The following is an 18402-nucleotide window of genomic DNA, read 5'->3' as shown; positions in this document are numbered from 1 at the left end:
TTCAACAAACACTTCCTTTCAACCACTTCGACAACCCTCAATTCACGGAGATGATGCGAAACTATGTTCAACCACGCTACCAACACGTAAGTCGTTCGACCCTTAGAAGAGATTGTCTTAAAGCATGGAAAAACGCTAAATCCGAACTAATTTCATACTTTTCAAACTTACAAACTGGTGTAAACTTAACAACGGATGTGTGGTCGGTACCTCATGGTTCGCCCGACTCATACATTTGTGTGACGGCTCATTGGGTTGACCCCGAGTCGTGGCAAATGATGAAACGAACCGTTGCGTTTCAATTGTTTGATTACCCGCACACGGGTAGAAATATTTTTCAAATCTTGGATAAAGTCATTCGAAAATACAAGATTGAACATAAAATCTTTTCAATTTCGTTTGATAACGCGTCCAACAATACGGCCGCGGTTGGCCATTTAAAATTAAAGTATAAACCTATTTGTGATGGAGCGTTTTTTCATAGCCGATGCATTGCACATATTATCAACTTGGCCGTGCAAGATGGGTTAAACGTGATCGAAACGCAAAGAAACAATTTTAAAAGAATGTTACGAGATGTTTATAGCAACAATAAAACATTTTCAAGATACAAAAAATTTTGTGTAGAAGCTAATTGTCAATGGTTGGGGCCAAATTGGGATTGTCCAACAAGATGGAACTCGACTTGTAATATGTTTGAGAAAGCCATCCAACAAAAAGAATCATTAATTGCGTTTCATCAAATTTTGTCAAGTATGGGTAAATGTGCACCGTACGATCATAGAAACTGGTTATTGATTGAGATCGTTACGGAGGTCCTTCAAATTTTTAAATCTTGCACAACTAGTTTATCCGGGGTTTACTATCCAATAAGCCCCATTGCTTTACCAAAAATTGCTGTCATGTGCACAAAGTTGAGTGAACTTCATTGTAGGGGTGCACCTTATTTTGATATGGGTGTAAAAATGAAAGAAAAATTTAGAAAATATTTTCAAGAACTACCCGCTGTTTTGACATGTGCTGCTGCGTTAAACCCTTGCATCAATGTTGGTGGTGTTGAAGCTTTAATAGAAAAAATTTGTGATGAGCTAGGGTTAAACGACGATCAAAACCCCTATTATAGCCAAACTTTAAAGAATGCTTTCAACACCACCTTGTCAAACATGTATGATGTCTACCTTACAAAATACGGGTCGTCTTCCCAAATTCATGACTCGTTAAGAGCTGTTGCCCAATCCCAATCCCAATCCCAAACCGACCTTGAAATGGGGATGTACTACATGATTTGGGAAGACGCCGGTAAACGTCAAAAGGTAAACACCCCAAGCAGTGAACTTGGAAGGTATGGTGGTACCAACTTTGTGAAACACATGACTCCGGATGAATTTAGAAGTCTTGATTTGCTGGCTTGGTGGAGAGGTAAGGAGGATGAGTTTCCGATCCTCGCCGCCATGGCCAAAGATTTACTAACGGTCCAAGCTTCCACGGTAGCTTCGGAGTCTGCTTTTTCTGTTTCTGGCAGGGTTATATCGATTAGGAGGACTCGACTCACTACACCAGCTATAGAGATGTCGATTTGCTACAAGGATTACTTGGACTCTTTAGATAGGGCACAACATCAACGCTCACTCGAGGGGGAAATGGAGTATGAAGCGGGCTTGTATGAAGACGAGGTCAATGAAGGACACACTCAACCAATGACCGATGAAGAAGTCGCGTACGACGATTACCTAAGAAATAGCTCGGGATCGGGTAGCGAAGAAAATTAGTTAAAGAAACAGCAAACATGGAGGCAAATCATGAGTAAGAAACAGCAAGTTGTTCATGTAATCGTGTCTAAGCATTCTTTTTCCTAATATGTGCTCTTATTTACTTGTTGATTTGGATTTTTCTAATTTAGTTAAAGAAACAGCAAACATGGAGGCAAATCATGAACAAACTGCGATTGGGAACAACAGGAGCATCTGCTAGTTCACGATTTAATGTTTGTATTTTTGAGTTAAATCATGAACAACAGTTCTTGGCAGAGATTTCTTCAGTGTTAATGATTTAATGTTTGTATTTTTGAGTTACGAATATGCGATAACGATTTAATGTTTGTATTTTTAATGTAAAAACTATAAATGAAAGTTATGTGTTTTTAATCTTTGGTTTGTTGAAAACACATTCACCAACACACACTCATACTCATCTTCCAAGCAAAGAACCCTAACAACGAAAGCAAAGAATGGCTTCGGTCAGTCCGTTTTGCCTTGTAGTTACCGGTTTGCCTTGTAGTTACCGGTTTGTTTATACTGTGAAAAAATAATGGTCTTCATTAAGTACAAAATATAAAAAACAAATATTCGTATTTGAAACCGCGAAATTTAAAAAAAAAAAAACCGGTTAATAAAAAAAACCGGTTAATAAAAAAACCGGTTTATTAACCGGTTCTAACCGGTTTCTAAACCGGTCCTAACCGGTTAGACCGGTTAGGGTTTTGACAGAAAAAAACCGGTTATTAACCGGTCCGGTTATTAACCGAACCGGTTTTTTTCCGGGCCAAAAAAAATCGGTCCGGTTAATAACCGAACCGGTTTTTTTAAAAAAACCGGTTTGTGCACCTCTGACCCAAGGTTCATTGTGTTAGTAAATTATTAAGTTTTTTTCGTTAGTCATTTTTTTAATAAAAGAGTCGATCGTGTGTTGATCAAATCTCATGTTCCTAATCTTGATTCACCCGCTTAAAGTTTAACACATATTCCTTTTAACCCTCACATAATAATAATCCGCCCCACTTATTATTCATTTTCCGGCGTTAATTAGCAACAATGGCGGTTCCCGGTAGACACAACATTGACGGTGACGACGATGACGACGGAATCCTTTTCGTTGAAGAAAACGCGTTGCCGGACTCCGATTTCGAAGACACGCCTATTCACCTCCGTGACCTAGCCGCCGCCGCCGCTCACGGCAACGTTGATGCACTCCGTCAAGCCCTAGGTAATATTATATTATTCTCTTCTCTATATATATAGATATATATTTGATTTACCTTCCAATTATTGATTGATTCATGTTGTGTTATTAATCGAATTGTTTGTATAGATTGTTATTGTTAGATAATTTATCTTAGGGGTTTGACAATTCAATGTTTAAAACTGAAATTAGGTTTTCGGAGAACTCGAATAGGCGTATAGTTTTAATTTACACTTTTGCAGATTGTTGATCGGCTCAGTTTGACTTACAAGAGCTCGAGCTCAGCTCGTGAGTCATTTTTTAAGCTCGAGCTTGGCTAGGGCTTAGATTGTTTATTATTTGTTAACTATCTTATATACATATAAACTCTTTTGTATATATAAGTTGAGAAAAAATTTAAACGAGCCTAAGCTCGTGTGCAGAATCTTAAATGAGCTAAAGCTTGGCCTAAACTCGGCTGTGCAATGTGAAATTAGTACATAAAAATCTAAAAGATTTAAACTTGAAATACACAAGGCTAAACGATCTTCCCATACAAGGCTCAAGCTCAGGCTTGAAATCTAAATGAGCTTTAGTTGAGGCTCGGTTCGGCTCGTTTTGAGCTTTTTATTGATCTGATCTTGAGTGGCTAACGAGTGGCACTGCTTGCTTGCACTCCTATTCGTAACGTGTTTGATTATACAATTCGTTGCAAGTTGATGGATAGTTTAGTCATTAGTTTTTTCTGTTTGGGAAAATAAAGATATTTTGTTGCTTCTATAATGTTTTTTTTTCTCATTGATTCAACCAAAATAGATCATTTGGAAGGCAGCATTGATGAACCTGTTGAAGATGGAGATTCTGCACTTCATCTCACCTGTCTCTATGGGCATACGTCTTGCGTTCAGGTATGTTTAGGTGAAAATATATAATCCAGACTGTTTGACCAACTATAACCTTGATTGTATTCATTAGTTATTGCTGGAAAGAGGAGCTTCAGTGGAGGGTAAGGATGAAGATGGTGGTATTCCTCTGCATGATGCTTGTGCTGGAGGTTAGCTAATAGTCACACACTCTTACTATAAGTTTTATAAAAATTATTACATTGTTTTATGTTTGCTTTCAACTTTAGGGTTTATGGAAATTGTTCAACTATTGATTGGTAAAGCCGATTCTCCTGAATACGTGAAAAGAATGCTTGAATCAGTCGATGTAGAAGGCGACACTGTAAGTTACTTTTCATTTCTAACTATCTGTATTACATTCATAGTTTGGTATCTTATAAATATGGATTACATATAATATATTACATTCATATAATCACATGCTAATTAGTTTGATTTTGGGACAGCCTCTTCATCACGCGGCTAGAGGGGAACACAAGGAAATTGTTCAACTTTTACTTTCACTCGGGGCATCAACTAGTAAAACAAATGTGTATGGAAAGGTTGGTGTTTGATTGGTTTAAGGTTCATGTTTATGTTTGATTTATGGTCATGTGTGGCTGACGTGTGACACCTGGCAGACACCCGGAGAGCTAGCTGAACCTAATACAGAAGCGTGGGCGATCTTGGAAGCTGCAGCTAGACAGAGTGCAGTGGGTGCTCAGGTTTAATATTGATCTTAAAAGTTTTGTTTTTGTTTGTTGAGACTTGAGATAGCTTATCTTCATAATTAAAGGATTGTATGATTCAAATATTATTTTTGGTAGTTTATGACATGATACCGGTATTGCATTGTCACCATAGCGTGCCTTTTAGTTCTAAAATGGAAACCACCTGGTATTTGATAAGTGGACCATGATTTGGTTGACATGTTTAACTTGTTTAGTTAAACAGGTCGACTCACCAATCTACTTTACAATGTGTTAGTACAATCTTTTAACTTGCCTCGTGTTTACAACTTGATTATAATCACTGTTAACATGTTTGACTAGTTTAGATAATTGGGTTAGAATGGTGTTCGGGTTCAATGATTCTACTCGTTAAACCTAAGATGATTTACACACCCAAGAATCACTTGTTATTACTAGCCAAATTCACAACACATCACCAATATGAGTGGCAAGTTATTTACATATCATAACTACATAACATCACAAAACATTGTTACTGTTCTGGGCAAACTCGACAAAACCATGATCACAACTTTACATGAGGAACCGTTTTTTTAGCTTTTCTTGAGAGCGTAGAGATGCCTTAACCACAAACCTAATTACATGAAGAAATTGGAGATTTACATGTATTTTTCTGGAATTATTAAGAAGCTCACAAGACCGGGTTAGATGGGTGGAACCATAAGACAGGTTTTGGGGCACATTTTATGAGCAACAGCCATCATTAGACGTTCTAGCCTGGTGCTCTGGTTTCTGCTTCATTATGCTTCTCTTCACCACTGTAGACCCTTCTTCCAGAAGACTCGGGACCTCCATTATCTGCAATATTAACAGGTCGGGTTGAATTACGTTGATCCACTGACACTTTTTGTGTCTATAATCTAGAGTTAGGGTTGATAGTGCAATAGTTCTAACAATATCACTAGGATAATAATGATCTAAATCTTCGAATAAAAACAACTTAACCTTTACTGCAAGCTCTTTAAAACATTGATGTACATTTTCTTGAGTTCTAGCACTGCATTCAAGAAACAAACAGCCGAGTTCTTTCGCAAGAGCAACACCTTCTTCCCTGCTTACAAACCTTTCCGAATCCTGAAATAGAATATCTTAGAGATAAACCCACCAAAAATACCCAAATAGAAGCATATTAAACATTGAAATAGAATGTGGAGATTACTTTGTCAACTTTGTTTCCAACTAGCATCTTCACACAGTCTTGATTAGTGGAATAAAGATCCACTTCTTTGGCCCATATTTCAGACAAGTTTGTGAATGTTTCTCTCCTTGTAACATCATACACTGTAACACAATAATGTGTTCAATATATCACTAGATAGAAGAATAGTAGATAATAGCTGTGGTGCAAGAGTTAATACTAAAGGTGTGCATTTATAATATAAGTGCACTGAATTATGTGTAGGCATATTTCACAGTTTTGGATATAAAAATTGTGATTGTGTACCAAGCATGATCCCTTGGGCACCTCTGTAGTAAGAGCTTGTCAATGTCCTGAATCTCTCCTGTCCAGCTGGCAACAAACAAATATCAGATCACAAATTAGGAACCATTGACGGAATGACGGTAACTTATAACGGGATTTTTCACAAATTATTTTTGTCTGTTTCAAAATTAACTTGCATGCTTTATTTATTCTCTGGAAAAAGGTCAAAAGATAAATGTGCACAAAGCAACGATCCAACATCAACCTTTTAGAGTTATTGTTGGAAAAAAATTTGTAAGAAAATATATGTATGGTTAGTTATCCCGAGGATTGTATTCTCGTGACCAATTAGAGCTACAATGAATGAGATATGATATCCGAAATGGAAACTGAAGGGAGAGCATGCAAATATGCAATCGTTTGATTGGCTTGAAAAAATTAAGGGACTGTTTGATAGCCTCTTAATGGTTAAAAGGTAACCTAAGTTTGAATGATCAAGAGGTAACCTTAAGTCTAAATAGTTAAGAAGTAACCACTAAGATGTTACCTCTTAATGGTCATTAAGAGGTGTAGCCTATTAATGACCATTAAGAGGCAGCCTCTCAAGCATGTGAATATGCGTGACGTGGGGAACAAAAATATTTTGGCCTTGCGCAAGCTAGGTCTTGCTTCGACCCAGTTTTCACATTTTGCACAAGCAACTTATCAAACACAAAACAGGTTGGTTTGATCTAATTAATCTGTACAACCAAGTTGTTTTACCTACATTTAAAACTTTATTAAATACTTTAAATACAAATTAAGACATTTAAGTGTAGTTTTCAGGCAATTTGGTCATCTCTAGCAATGTCAAACCCTGTACTTAGTCAATCCTGATTCTTTTATTTTTATGTTGCTACTTCTTCCGATTTGATTTCTGTTTTTTTTTATTGTGTTTACTTTTTTTGAACTGTATTTTATTAATTATAAATGTTATTAAAATACAATGCATAGTTGCATACCGGTGTCCCATATTGTAAGTTTTAATCTTTTCCCGCCAACTGTAAACTGCTTGATTTTGAAGTCAACACCTGCTCAACAAATAAAGAGTAAACTAAGTAGAAACTAAAACTGTTAATTAACAAGACACATAATTTGTCATTGTACTTCCAGCAAAATGAGAAGATTTGCATATTAATCTTATATAAACATATATAGCAATGAGCGATAAGGGCAATTATGCAACTCAGTTTTTGCTTGAAATGACCATAACAACACAGAAATAGCTCATCATAAGAAACTTGTTTAGACACTCAATAATACTAAAGCAGTTAGCTAGAAAGATGAACACAAACATAACATGTCAGTAAACCGTTGTAATCAACCGAGCAGTTCAAATTAAGAAGAGTTGTCAGTTTGAAACTTGGAGCCGGCCGTTTTAACGCTATGTTCATAAAAAAGAATAATACAAAATTATGCTTTTGGAAAAAATAGTTCAAAACCACCGAGGCCGAATTGTCACAACCATCAAACCACCAAATCAGGCCAGTCCTACCGACCCAGCCGGTTTAATTCGTCTTTTCCTGAAACCATAGCTAGCAGTTCGGCCCATATATATTTTTTGGTCAAAACCAGCCAAACCACACCGTGAACATCTATAGTCAGATACACTTAATCATAGTTATTAAAAGATTCTAACTTCTAAGCCACTGCTCCATCAAGCCACATTGTAAGTGTAACTTAACAACTGATCATAGTTATTAAAAGCGACCACAGCGCATGCCTAGGCGCAATTTTTAGGTGAAGCGGTGTTTACCCACCTTTTAATGATGAAGGTGCATATCCAGGAGAAATTTCTAATTTTTTGATTTGTTTTTGATTTTTTCTGATTTTTCTAATCAGCCAATCACGAAGGCCAGAGGAGAGGAGCAGCCCATCTTGCTAAAAAGCAAAGAGAGGGCCTTCGCCCCCGCTACTTTTGAAAGTACAAAATAAAAAAAAGAGATTCCCCCTAGTACATGACAGAGAAGATAGAACAGCATCATCAGAGCGACGAATAAAAGAACCGGAAAGAATGCGCGAAAGCAAGTCATTCTCACCTTAGATTCAACCTTTTTACAGAAGTTAGACACTTTAGACACTGAAGATGAAACCTTTTTACAGAAGTTAAAAAGTCAAATTAGGTAATTTACTCCAACATTATTGATAATTCTTGATTCTGTATATTACTTGTTTGGTATATTCTAGTTAAGCTATATTTTTTCAAATATCAATATTTTAACATGTCTTAATTTTAATTTTTTGTACTGGTTAGATGTTTTAATTGCTAAATGTATTAAATTTTTACTATATTTGGGGAGTGATACTAGTTATATGTACCTATCATATATATATTTTATTGTTTTTATTATTGCACTTTTTTCTCACAGCCCCTCGCTTTTTTTGCACCTAGACCCCAAGCGAGACCTATACATCCTGAGCAGTGTTGCAAAAATTCCGACTAGGCACCGATTAATCCCTGATTAATCGCTAATCCCCCCTTCACTGATTAATTTTGGGCTAGTCGACCAATTAATCGGTCAACAGTCAAATCCGGCGAAAATCGATGGTTTTTGACGATATTCTGACCCAAATCAACTATTTTTGGTGAGATTGTAGCAAAAACTTGCGGTTTCAAGCGAGATTCCAACCAATTTCCGGTCAATATATGTTTGTGTATGTATAAAACTGAAAATTACATATAAAAATGTGTGTGTGTATAAAATTGAAAAATATTCATTAAAGTCCGATTAATCTCGACTAACCTTTGATAAGTATGCAACTAATACAAATTTTAATCTCTTGTAAAAAATAATTAGGGTTAATTAATCTTATATATTACTAGTACTAATACTACATTTATTATTTCAATTGATCAAATACTAAAGCTTAACATATTATTTCAATTTCAATTCACTAATAAGTTTGTAAAAATATAGCACCTAATTAGCAGAAACAAACCACATCAGCTGATTCATTAATTAAGCATATAAAGTAAAGTAAAAGTTACCAATAGTTGGAGGTAGATCATCAACAGTATTGGAAATGAAACTGACGAGCAGACTACTCTTGCCGACACCTGAATCTCCGATCAATAAGATCTTAAACGACAGATCGTACTGACCGGAACTCGAACTCATACTTACTCTATGTATGTGTGTGTGTGTGATAAGATCAGATCAGATCAAATCAAATCAATATCTGCATAAACAAAGAGTTAGAAACTGTTTGTTTGGTTATACATACAAATACAATACCAAATGTCATGAGATTAGTGAAGAAAGGTGGAATGTAGAGAGAGAAAACATTACATGAAGATGAGTGGTTACTTTCTGAAGTGAGATGCGAATCCGGTCATCAATGGCACGTTTCAGTTTGCAATCACTCACTGACACTGCCTTTATTATTTGCTTTTATTATTATTTTTTTAGAACCGGAGATTTTCTTATGCTTAGACCAAGGCTATGTGTAGTGGGCGCCGATTTGGGCGTGAAGGGCCTACGACACCGCCTCCTGGGCGAAATGTGGGGGGGGCGCCAAGCTTTTATCGCCGGATTGTGTTGTTTGTGGGGGGCGAATTGTGTTTTTTAATCTATCTATTCTAATAAAAGCATACCATTTTTGCCACTTGTCAATACCATAGCCTTCCTCACCTTTTTTTCAACTAATTTTCATATATGATCCTTATCTTCTAAAATCATTTCAATATATAACATTAAAATTATAGGTTTATTCCAACTAAATCCATTACTACACATAATAAATATTCTCCATATGGATTGACAAGAGACGATTAGTGAATTTTGAAGCGTTAATTAAAGTGTTTATTATGGTTTATATTCAAAATAATAAATAATGAACATTCGATTCATAATATGTGGAATGAGAACAATCGACTTGGACTAAATTTTGATAACGTTAGTGACTAAGGCTTAGGCTTTAATACCTAAAAATACATATGATTTTAAACTAAATGTTTTCGAGTTGACCCGAAACCTAGAATTCGGACCCAAGAACCAATCCGAATTACCTCGGTTCATGTTCGAGTTACTATTTTCTTGGGTTCGAGTTTCTCGGGTCAGGTTAGTTTGGGTTCAGGTACGGGTTTTCTTGGGTTGGATTTCATGTTACGGGTAAAAGCGGCAGCCTTACTTTCAACGATTATAAATAAGACTACATTCATTTTATGCAACTTTAAATCTTCTAATATTCTATTAACTCAGAATAATCACTATTATTTGAACATGGTTTTAATGTTAGTATGCATTTTTCATTTTCCTTGCAATTACATTCATATGAAATAAACAAATCATTTTGTTATATTTAAATTTTCGGTTTTTATGTTGCTTGATTATACATTTTTAATTGTAAAATATAAAGTCAATTAAAAATTTGTTATACACAGAATATTAATGACAACAAATTTATCATGATCAATCAATTTCAAATTGTAAAGATTCTAAGAATAATTATATCATCAAAGTTCAGGTATATGGTTTTTGGGATAATCATGTTTTTTTTGGATAAACATGAGGAGATGTTCTCAAATGACATCATATTAATTGATTAAAAGTTATGATATTTTATGTGTGTGAATATTTTTTTATTAGTATCATGGATATATATTATCATTTATCTAGGGTTGTTATGTATTTGGAGAACTTTTTTTATCACACGGACAACTATATATAGCTATATCAAGAGTTATAAGCAGGCATATATGTTACTTTATTAAGAGGTATAAGCTGACATGGACTAAAAATTTTGATTTTTGATAAACAATGTATACATGCTAATACAATCACAAATGTAGTGTAAAAGGAAGTTTTTACTTATTTGTAATATATTTTTGTAATCTTAGTTATGTAATTTCTGTAATTTTAATTTAATTGTAAATGCATTAACAATATATGATCAATTTGTTGATTGTTTTTCATTTAATGGTAAAAGTTTAAAATTTTTAACAATTACCCGTGTAATACACGGACTCAAACTAGTATTATTATATTGTGATTGAGAGAGGGGGATATATATATATATATATACATACATACATATATATTATTATTATATTATATTTGTAGCCTCTACACCATTACAACCCAAAAACAAATTCTTACCCATTGCTGACTGGGCGTCACACGGCACAAAACGCCCCAATTTGTAGCCCCTCCACTAGCTATGTGTAGTGGAGGGGCTACAAATTGGGGCGTTTGGCGCCGTGTGGCGCCCAGTCAGCAATGAGTGAGAATTTGTTTTTTGGTGGTAATGGTGTAGGGGCTACAATAGTAATATAATATATATATATATATATATATATATATATGTATATGTATATGTATATATATACCACACACATATTAATAGAATATTAATATTCTTCAAACCTTTTCATGCGACAAATAGTCCCCGCCCCAATTTCGCCCAGGGGGCGGTGTTCCACCCTAATTTCGCCCCAAATTCGCCCACTACGTTTTGCCTAAGGGGGTGTTTCGGATTCCTTATTTTACCTCTTTAAAATTTTTCTTTAAGTTAATAAGTTACAATATTGTAACTTATGAAACTTTTCCTCTCACAATATAAGCAATCTCAAACACCTTATTACTTCTCAAAAAGTTAATAAGTTATAAGTTGGTGAAAATAAGCAATCCCAAACACCCCATAAGGCCACTAGCTATCCAAAAAACTGATAAACTGAACAAAACAAAAACTGACGGTCTGTTAGAGCATTCTCATCTCATTCATCATATTCTTCTCATCTTTAAATTTAAAAAAAAAAAATATGCTAAAAACTAACTTCATCATATCCACCATTAGTTTACGTCAACCCTAAATTAAAATTGATACATCAACTCTTTATATATAAAAGGTTACTATTCGTCATTAATTTTTGTAAGTGTATAAAAACGAGAAATATAATAAAAATAATTGTTTGTGAGTAATATAAGTATAAAGATGGTGGATGGGTTGTGGGAGATTTTTTAAAATGGGTATTAAATTTTAAAAAGTATGAATTTTATTTTAATTATAGGGAAAAAAATGGTGGATGGGATGAGAATGCTCTTATATGTTTTTGTGAAAACTGAACTAGCAATTTGGATTTGGTTTTGGTTTTGCGTGTAATAAAACCAAAAATCCAAACTGCACTGAATTTCTAGATTTTTATTTTTTTATTTTAAGTAATTTATAGGAGTTTAATAAATATATGTAATTCAAATATTTTTGGCCAAATGTATAATAGTCTATTAATTGAAAATTAACAAAATTATTTATACCTAAATTCATTATTTTCGGCCAACTTTCTTTTCAGCCTAATCCGAACAAGACTCAAACGACAACTGAAAAAACTAAAACCGAACGGTTTCAAAAATTTTAAAACTGAAGATTTGGTTGTCGGTTTGGTTTTTGCCCAAAATTACGCCACACACACCCCTACAAGCTCCCCAAATTAGGGAGCCATGTTGCCCACTCTGGCCAGTCTATGTTGTCTTAACCGAGCCAATGTTGGCTTCAGAGTTTGGTTTCGACGTTTCCCCGGTAAATCATATCGTCGGCTGCCACATGACAGTCGTGTGCCGCCACAAGAGCATAACTCTTTTGTGTAACACACGGTGGGACAAAAACCGCGGTGGGCTCAGTTCGAACTGACAACCTTTCACAAGGTAAAAGTGGCATAAGTGAAGATCGAACTTGAGTTTTCAATGAAAAATCCAAGTCTCCTACCACTATGTCACAATTAGTGGATTTATTATTTGCTAATTGCTAATTCCACTCATTATTTTTTATTGAATTAAAGTATTTAAAAGTTTTTTTATATAACATAATAATGTTTATAGAGTTTAATTTAAGATATCTTAAGTTTAATATTATACAGGTAGGCCACCAAATTATGTCGAAGAAAATAAAATAATCGTTATATCGTTTGAATTAGTTTTAGTATAAAAAGTTCTTTGATATTATAATAGTTTGTTTTTATTATGGGCAATATTTTAAAAACGAAATCAACATAATTTTCTTAAATTTTACAAAAAGATGACTTGACCCAATTTTCATGTATTAAAATGAATGTACTCGTAAGAAAATATATTTTAAGTAATAACAAGTCATTTATCCCTCACTTGTGCCATGATGGTATCAGTTCAAATCGGGTTAATATTGGCAAGAAATAGTTAAGCAAGGTTTTGCGAGGTTGTCAGTTCAGATCCAGTCGCCTCATCGTGTGTTACGTCAGAGAGTTATGCTCTTGTGGCAACACAATGACAGTCAAGTGGCGGCTAACGGTATGGTTTTTCGGGGAACACCAAAGTCAGAATCTGAAGCTTGAGTGGTCCGGTCCGGTTAAGACAAAATAGTCTAGCCAGAATGGGGCAATTAAGCTCTCCAAACTAGAGAATACGATGACCTAAACACAACAAAAAAACTCAGACGTTCATTAAAAAAGTAATGAAAAGTTATTTACCTCAGGATTGTAAAGGTTGAATATTACTTCATCAAATTTAGCTAGTTTTAAGAGGTAAAAACTATAACTACGTGTATTCTAAATAAGTTTAAAAACTTTAATTTGTTTACATTGTGCATAATCTAAAGGCCTTAGTGCGAACGACCATGCTATATGGATCAAAGTGTTGAACCATAGAGTACACATATGCATGTAAGCTGGAGGTAGTAGAGATTAGTATGTTCATCAGACTATTTATAGCCAAAAAAAAAAAAAAAAAACCTCTTTACATAGGGGTGTTGTGACACGTGGTGTCCCGGTCAACATTGAAGAATTTTGTAAAATGTTGTGTAGTTGTAAAAAGTCTCAAAACTCCCCTGTAATTATTACACAATTATTATTTTTTAATTCTTTCATATTTTTTTAATATAAATAAAAGAAATAAATATGGCACAAAAAATATTATTGGCTGGAAGAAATAGGAGGCATTTTGTAGAAAACTCTCCATGTCAAAGATTAGCTCAAAACTTCAAGGGGGTGGTGTTCATAGAGTTTTGGGAAGAATTTTGAGGTGAGAAACGCCCCACTACGGATGTTCTAAGGTGGATATGTGGGTACACAAAGTTTGATCAGATAAAGAGAGAAGGTTTTTCAAGACAAAATAGGATAACTAGTATATCATATTAATTGGGGACACATGATGACGCCTGTAAGAGTCGTTGAAACTCTCATTATAAAGGAGAAGAGGTAAATCCGAACTGGCTTGTGATGAGCAGATTAAGGAGGATTTGCTACAGTTGCACCTTTCGGAAGACATGGTCAAGAATAAAACTTCATGAAGACGTAGGATTAAAGCTAAAGACTTTTTAGTGTTAAATGTAGTTTTGTGTTAGTGTTGTCTTAGGTGTAGTTGGTTTTTTAAGAGGTAAAATGTATGTAGTATGTGGATCAAACCTGTGAACCTCTGTAGAAGAAGAGGTAGACCAAAGGTCTGCAGTCTATAATAAGAAGGTTGTTTGCTTTATAACTTATGCATACTGTTAAAATAAACTGAAATTTAAATAAACCGGTTTTTTAAACTTAAAAGAATTTTCAAAGGCTATATACATTGATTTCAACTTTCAAATACACGAAAACCTAATAACTAATTCAATCTTATCATAAGAAATTAAAAAATAAAAAACTCTAAGGTTGTTAATGTCACTTACAGTCTACGTCGATTTTCAAAAGAGATGGTAGGCGGTGGCGGTGGCGTAGAGCATTAGGGACAAGAGGTAGAAGCAAGGTACATTATGTTTATGCCTATAGTGTTGGATTTCGATCTTTGGAGTCGGGGTTGTGAAGGGGAGACACAGGTGGAAGGGCGACGACTAGGGTTGAGAGTATGTGAAATTGAGAGTTTGTGAAAGAGAGCGGTGATTTATGAGGTTAGAAAGAGGTTAGAAAAAGTAAAAAAGAAGTTGCGCTAGATCTGCACCAAGAAATGCCCGCATAGATGTTTTTTAACGAAACGTATGTGAGAAAACAAACACTTTGTAGCTCATGTCTGCACGTGGTTTGCGTGGTATAGACAGAAGAGCTCCGACAAAGCTTTTTTCATAAAACAAACACCACCTTAGAATGTGTTGGTCTTTACATGCCACATTCTTCTTGTCTTCGTCTCATTATGTTACAAGAATATTGTCTTACCATATTTTGATATTAGTAGATTACTTATGCTATATTTTTATTTCTTTTATTTTATATTTCTATGGATACTTTGCAGGTGTAAGAGCATTCCCAACTGATTCTGATTCTCCAAATTATGTGAGAGAGTTCTCTATTTTTTAGAGATGGTTAAAGGTCGTTGTGATAGGATGAGAGATAAAATGTTACTGTTCATGGTTAAATTTAGAGAAACACACTGTTCATCTCTATAATTTTTTTAATATTTTTGAAAGTGGTTGGGAGTGAAGGAGATAGAAAATGTAATGATGAAAGTATAAAAAAATATTATTTAATTGAAAATGAGAAAGAAAAGATGATGTTTTTAGTGTAATTATAGAGATGGAGAACGGAGAATGGATTGAGAATGCTCTAAGGGTAATATCTCAAAATGGCATATAGACCTATGGTGAAGCATGGTTACAGAAGAAGCTAGAGAAACATCTGCCTAATAAAGACAAGAAAGAAGATCGTGCAACGAATAAAGAAATACAGCTGGAAAAGGGTTGTCCTTGGACGACGTCAGCCATTAGGAATACTAATATGATTGTAGATGTTGTATAGTACAATTGTAGATGTTGTACCATACTTATAAATAACATGTACGCTTGTACCAATGTTCATTATCATTATTCTTATCAATATTCTATGTGTTTTGCTATTCTTCTCATATTACTCTCAAATATCACTCCTATCTCCATCCATTAGAGACGGTCTTAGCCCATAATTAATCCGGCTAGGATTTGCTTTAACAACAGGTCCTGTGATGATTTAAAAGCCGTAGGTCTCACTGCAAATAGTCTTATCATGTATGGTTTGCTAGAATTCCATCATCCTCAAACTTTACAGCTAGTTTTGTTATGTGTGAGATTTTACTAGATATGGTTGTTTTTTAAAGGATTTTACTAGGCACCGTCAATAACTTTTGAAAGTGATTCAATCATAGTACGTGTTTTATTTGACTAGTAAGAGGTTCGGATCAACCCACAGATGTTTTTACTTTTTATACATGTAATAAAGAAAAATGCTATATTGCTCATATAAAATAGGGAAATTTCCCAAATGACCCATTCATAGAATGTGTTTCCAAGTTTATTCCCACTAATTAACTTTGTCCCTTTGGTATCTCGTCGCCGACGACATGATAACTAACACCAACGATGCGTTACTGAAACAAATAGGATAACGGCACGTGTCCGGAATCTGTGTTGACGATGCGTTATGTTGCTAACGTAGGGTAGCGGCGATGCGTTATGTTGCTAACGTAGGGTAGCAGCGATACGTTATCACTAACGCATCGTGGAACCCTTGTGTTGTAATAACAAGGTAGCAGCAACATAACGCATCGCCGCTACCCTACGTTAGCAACATAACACATCGTCAACCCTATGTTATACGTAACGTAGGGTAGCAGCGATGCGTTATGTTGCTAACGTAACGTAGGGTAGCAGCGATGCGTTATGTTGCTAACGTAGGGTAGCAGCGATGCGTTATCCACTAACGCATCGTCGACGACTTATTCCGACCACGTGTCATTATCCTATTTGTTTCAGTAACGCATCGTCGGTGTTCGCTATCATGTCGTCGGCGACGAGATAACAAAGGGACAAAGTTGAAAACTTGAATTATTGAGAATAATTTTGGAAACACATTCTTTAAATTGGCTATTATGAGAATTTTTAAAAAATAACATAGTTTTAAGGTTCTTTTGAAGAGCAATACTTTTTAGTCTTTTAGATATTATTATAACTTTATGTTGTGTGGGTTTAACCCTACGTCCTACTGATAGCAACGTTACATTTTTAAAATAAAATAAAATCTTCTTCCATATGCTGAAATACATAATCACGTATGTTTTTTTTTTGTTTTTCTTGAAAAATGTTTAAAAAGAGGAGAAATACGGGTGAGAATGAGTAGAGGTGGGCAAATAAACCTATTAACCGAATCACCGAGCCGTTTTGAAATCGATTGAATCACAGGTTCAGAACCGGTTTGTAATTTTCTTCACCAAAACCGATTTCAAACCCGTTAACCGAACGGAAACCGTTCAAAACCCGAACCGAAACCGATCGTAACCTACTCAACAAGAAACAAGTTTCAACCCGAACCAAAACCGATCGTAACCTACTCAACAAGAAACCAGTTTCAACCATAACTAAAACCGACCATAAACCAATTTTGACTTTTGTTAACCAAACCGACATGGTTTCAACCGGTTTTAAGTTTCAAACCGGTTTGTGTACCTCTAAGCATGAGCATGTGTAGGATATGATAGGAGGTGACAAACCCCACAAGTCAGGCGGAAAGAGAGTTATGATGTAAAGCTATTATTATGGGCATGTAGGCCTTACCATATTTAATGTCGTTTACTAGAAATGGGGCTCCATTTATACTTTCTTTTTAGGTGAGTGAGTGGGGAAAATTTTTCAAAAATAGTGTGTATAAATATATTGTTTCAAAAATGGTGGGCCTTTTTAATGTTTTTCACAAATAGTGTAACCGTGGTTTTAAACCATGGTTTGGGTTTTTTTTTCTTATGTGTGTCAGGTGAGTTTTCAGAAAAACAGTAAAGTAAGAATAAAATAACACAAACCTTAGTTTCAAACCACATATTAAACACAAAATATAACCTGATACCAATTTTCGTTTTTGAGATGGTTTTGATGTTCAAGCCTTAGTTTGAAACCACGGTTTGTTGTTTTTAATTATTTTTTTTTGCATGCATCTAGATATATTATTATGTAAAGTGGTCAAAAACATATCAATCCGTGGTCTTGAACCACGAGTTGATTAAAAAACAAAAACATGCATATGAATATATTCTATGTTTGCCAAAAAAATAATAAAAAACATCAAACTGTGGTTTGAAACCACGGTTTGAACATCAAAACCACCTCGCTTATGGACAACAGTATTAGGTTATATTTTAGGTGCAATTCGTAGTTTCAAACCACGGTTTGTATTATTTTATTCTTACTTTTTTGTTTTCTTAAAAGTCAACTGACACACTTAAGGAAAAAAAGACAAACCGTGGTTTGAAACCACGGTTTCACCATTTTTAAAAATACTTAAAAGACCCCACCAATTTTGAAAATACTTTTATTGGAAGCACTACTTCTGAAAAATCGTGAGTGGGCGGGTCAACTTGTTCAGGTTGGCTTTGTTCCTTTGCTTTTTCTAATTATATAAGATAACATATATAATGAATTTTAATTACATAAAATGATTGTAAGAAGCTCATAACCA

General features: G+C 34.7%; 2 protein-coding genes across 2 annotated transcripts; one reads left to right on the top strand and one right to left on the bottom strand.

Annotated features, from left to right (window-relative positions):
• The first annotated feature begins 2786 nt into the window (after positions 1-2786).
• Positions 2787-4690, top strand: LOC143605706 (uncharacterized). The gene is made up of 6 exons (XM_077081724.1): positions 2787-2982; positions 3754-3845; positions 3913-3991; positions 4070-4164; positions 4289-4384; positions 4463-4690. The coding sequence occupies exons 1-6, from the start codon at positions 2811-2813 to the stop codon at positions 4550-4552; spliced, it is 624 nt and encodes a 207-aa protein (XP_076937839.1). The 5' UTR covers positions 2787-2810; the 3' UTR covers positions 4553-4690.
• Positions 4691-5000: 310 nt separating this feature from the next.
• On the bottom strand, positions 5001-9411 carry LOC143605696 (ras-related protein RABC2a-like). Its single transcript, XM_077081716.1, has 7 exons — positions 9344-9411; positions 9025-9215; positions 6998-7066; positions 6018-6083; positions 5733-5854; positions 5519-5647; positions 5001-5371 (listed from the first exon to the last, which is right to left on the bottom strand). Exons 2-7 carry the CDS (start codon positions 9152-9154, stop codon positions 5258-5260), a joined length of 630 nt encoding a protein of 209 aa, XP_076937831.1. The 5' UTR covers positions 9155-9215; positions 9344-9411; the 3' UTR covers positions 5001-5257.
• Between the last annotated feature and the right edge of the window lie 8991 nt (positions 9412-18402).

The sequence above is a fragment of the Bidens hawaiensis genome, unplaced genomic scaffold, assembly GCF_021521415.1.
Source record: "Bidens hawaiensis isolate Kalapana, Puna unplaced genomic scaffold, B.hawaiensis_p1.1 tig00002123_1, whole genome shotgun sequence".
In the NCBI taxonomy this organism is placed as follows: Eukaryota; Viridiplantae; Streptophyta; class Magnoliopsida; order Asterales; family Asteraceae; genus Bidens; species Bidens hawaiensis.
Note: the sequence above shows the minus strand (reverse complement) of the source record. Positions and strands in the feature narration are given on the sequence as shown.

Bases quoted from the DNA above. Each gene is read 5' to 3' on its own strand.
- LOC143605696 (XM_077081716.1), bottom strand. From the start codon at position 9,154: ATGAGTTCGAGTTCCGGTCAGTACGATCTGTCGTTTAAGATCTTATTG. The intron at 6,084-6,997 runs GTATGCAACTAT...GTTTGTTGCCAG, and splicing joins ACTTACAATATGGGACACCG to CTGGACAGGAGAGATTCAGG. The intron at 5,648-5,732 runs GTAATCTCCACA...ATTCTATTTCAG, and splicing joins TTGGAAACAAAGTTGACAAA to GATTCGGAAAGGTTTGTAAG.
- LOC143605706 (XM_077081724.1), top strand. From the start codon at position 2,811: ATGGCGGTTCCCGGTAGACACAACATTGACGGTGACGACGATGACGAC. The intron at 3,846-3,912 runs GTATGTTTAGGT...TGTATTCATTAG, and splicing joins GGCATACGTCTTGCGTTCAG to TTATTGCTGGAAAGAGGAGC. The intron at 3,992-4,069 runs GTTAGCTAATAG...TTTCAACTTTAG, and splicing joins GCATGATGCTTGTGCTGGAG to GGTTTATGGAAATTGTTCAA.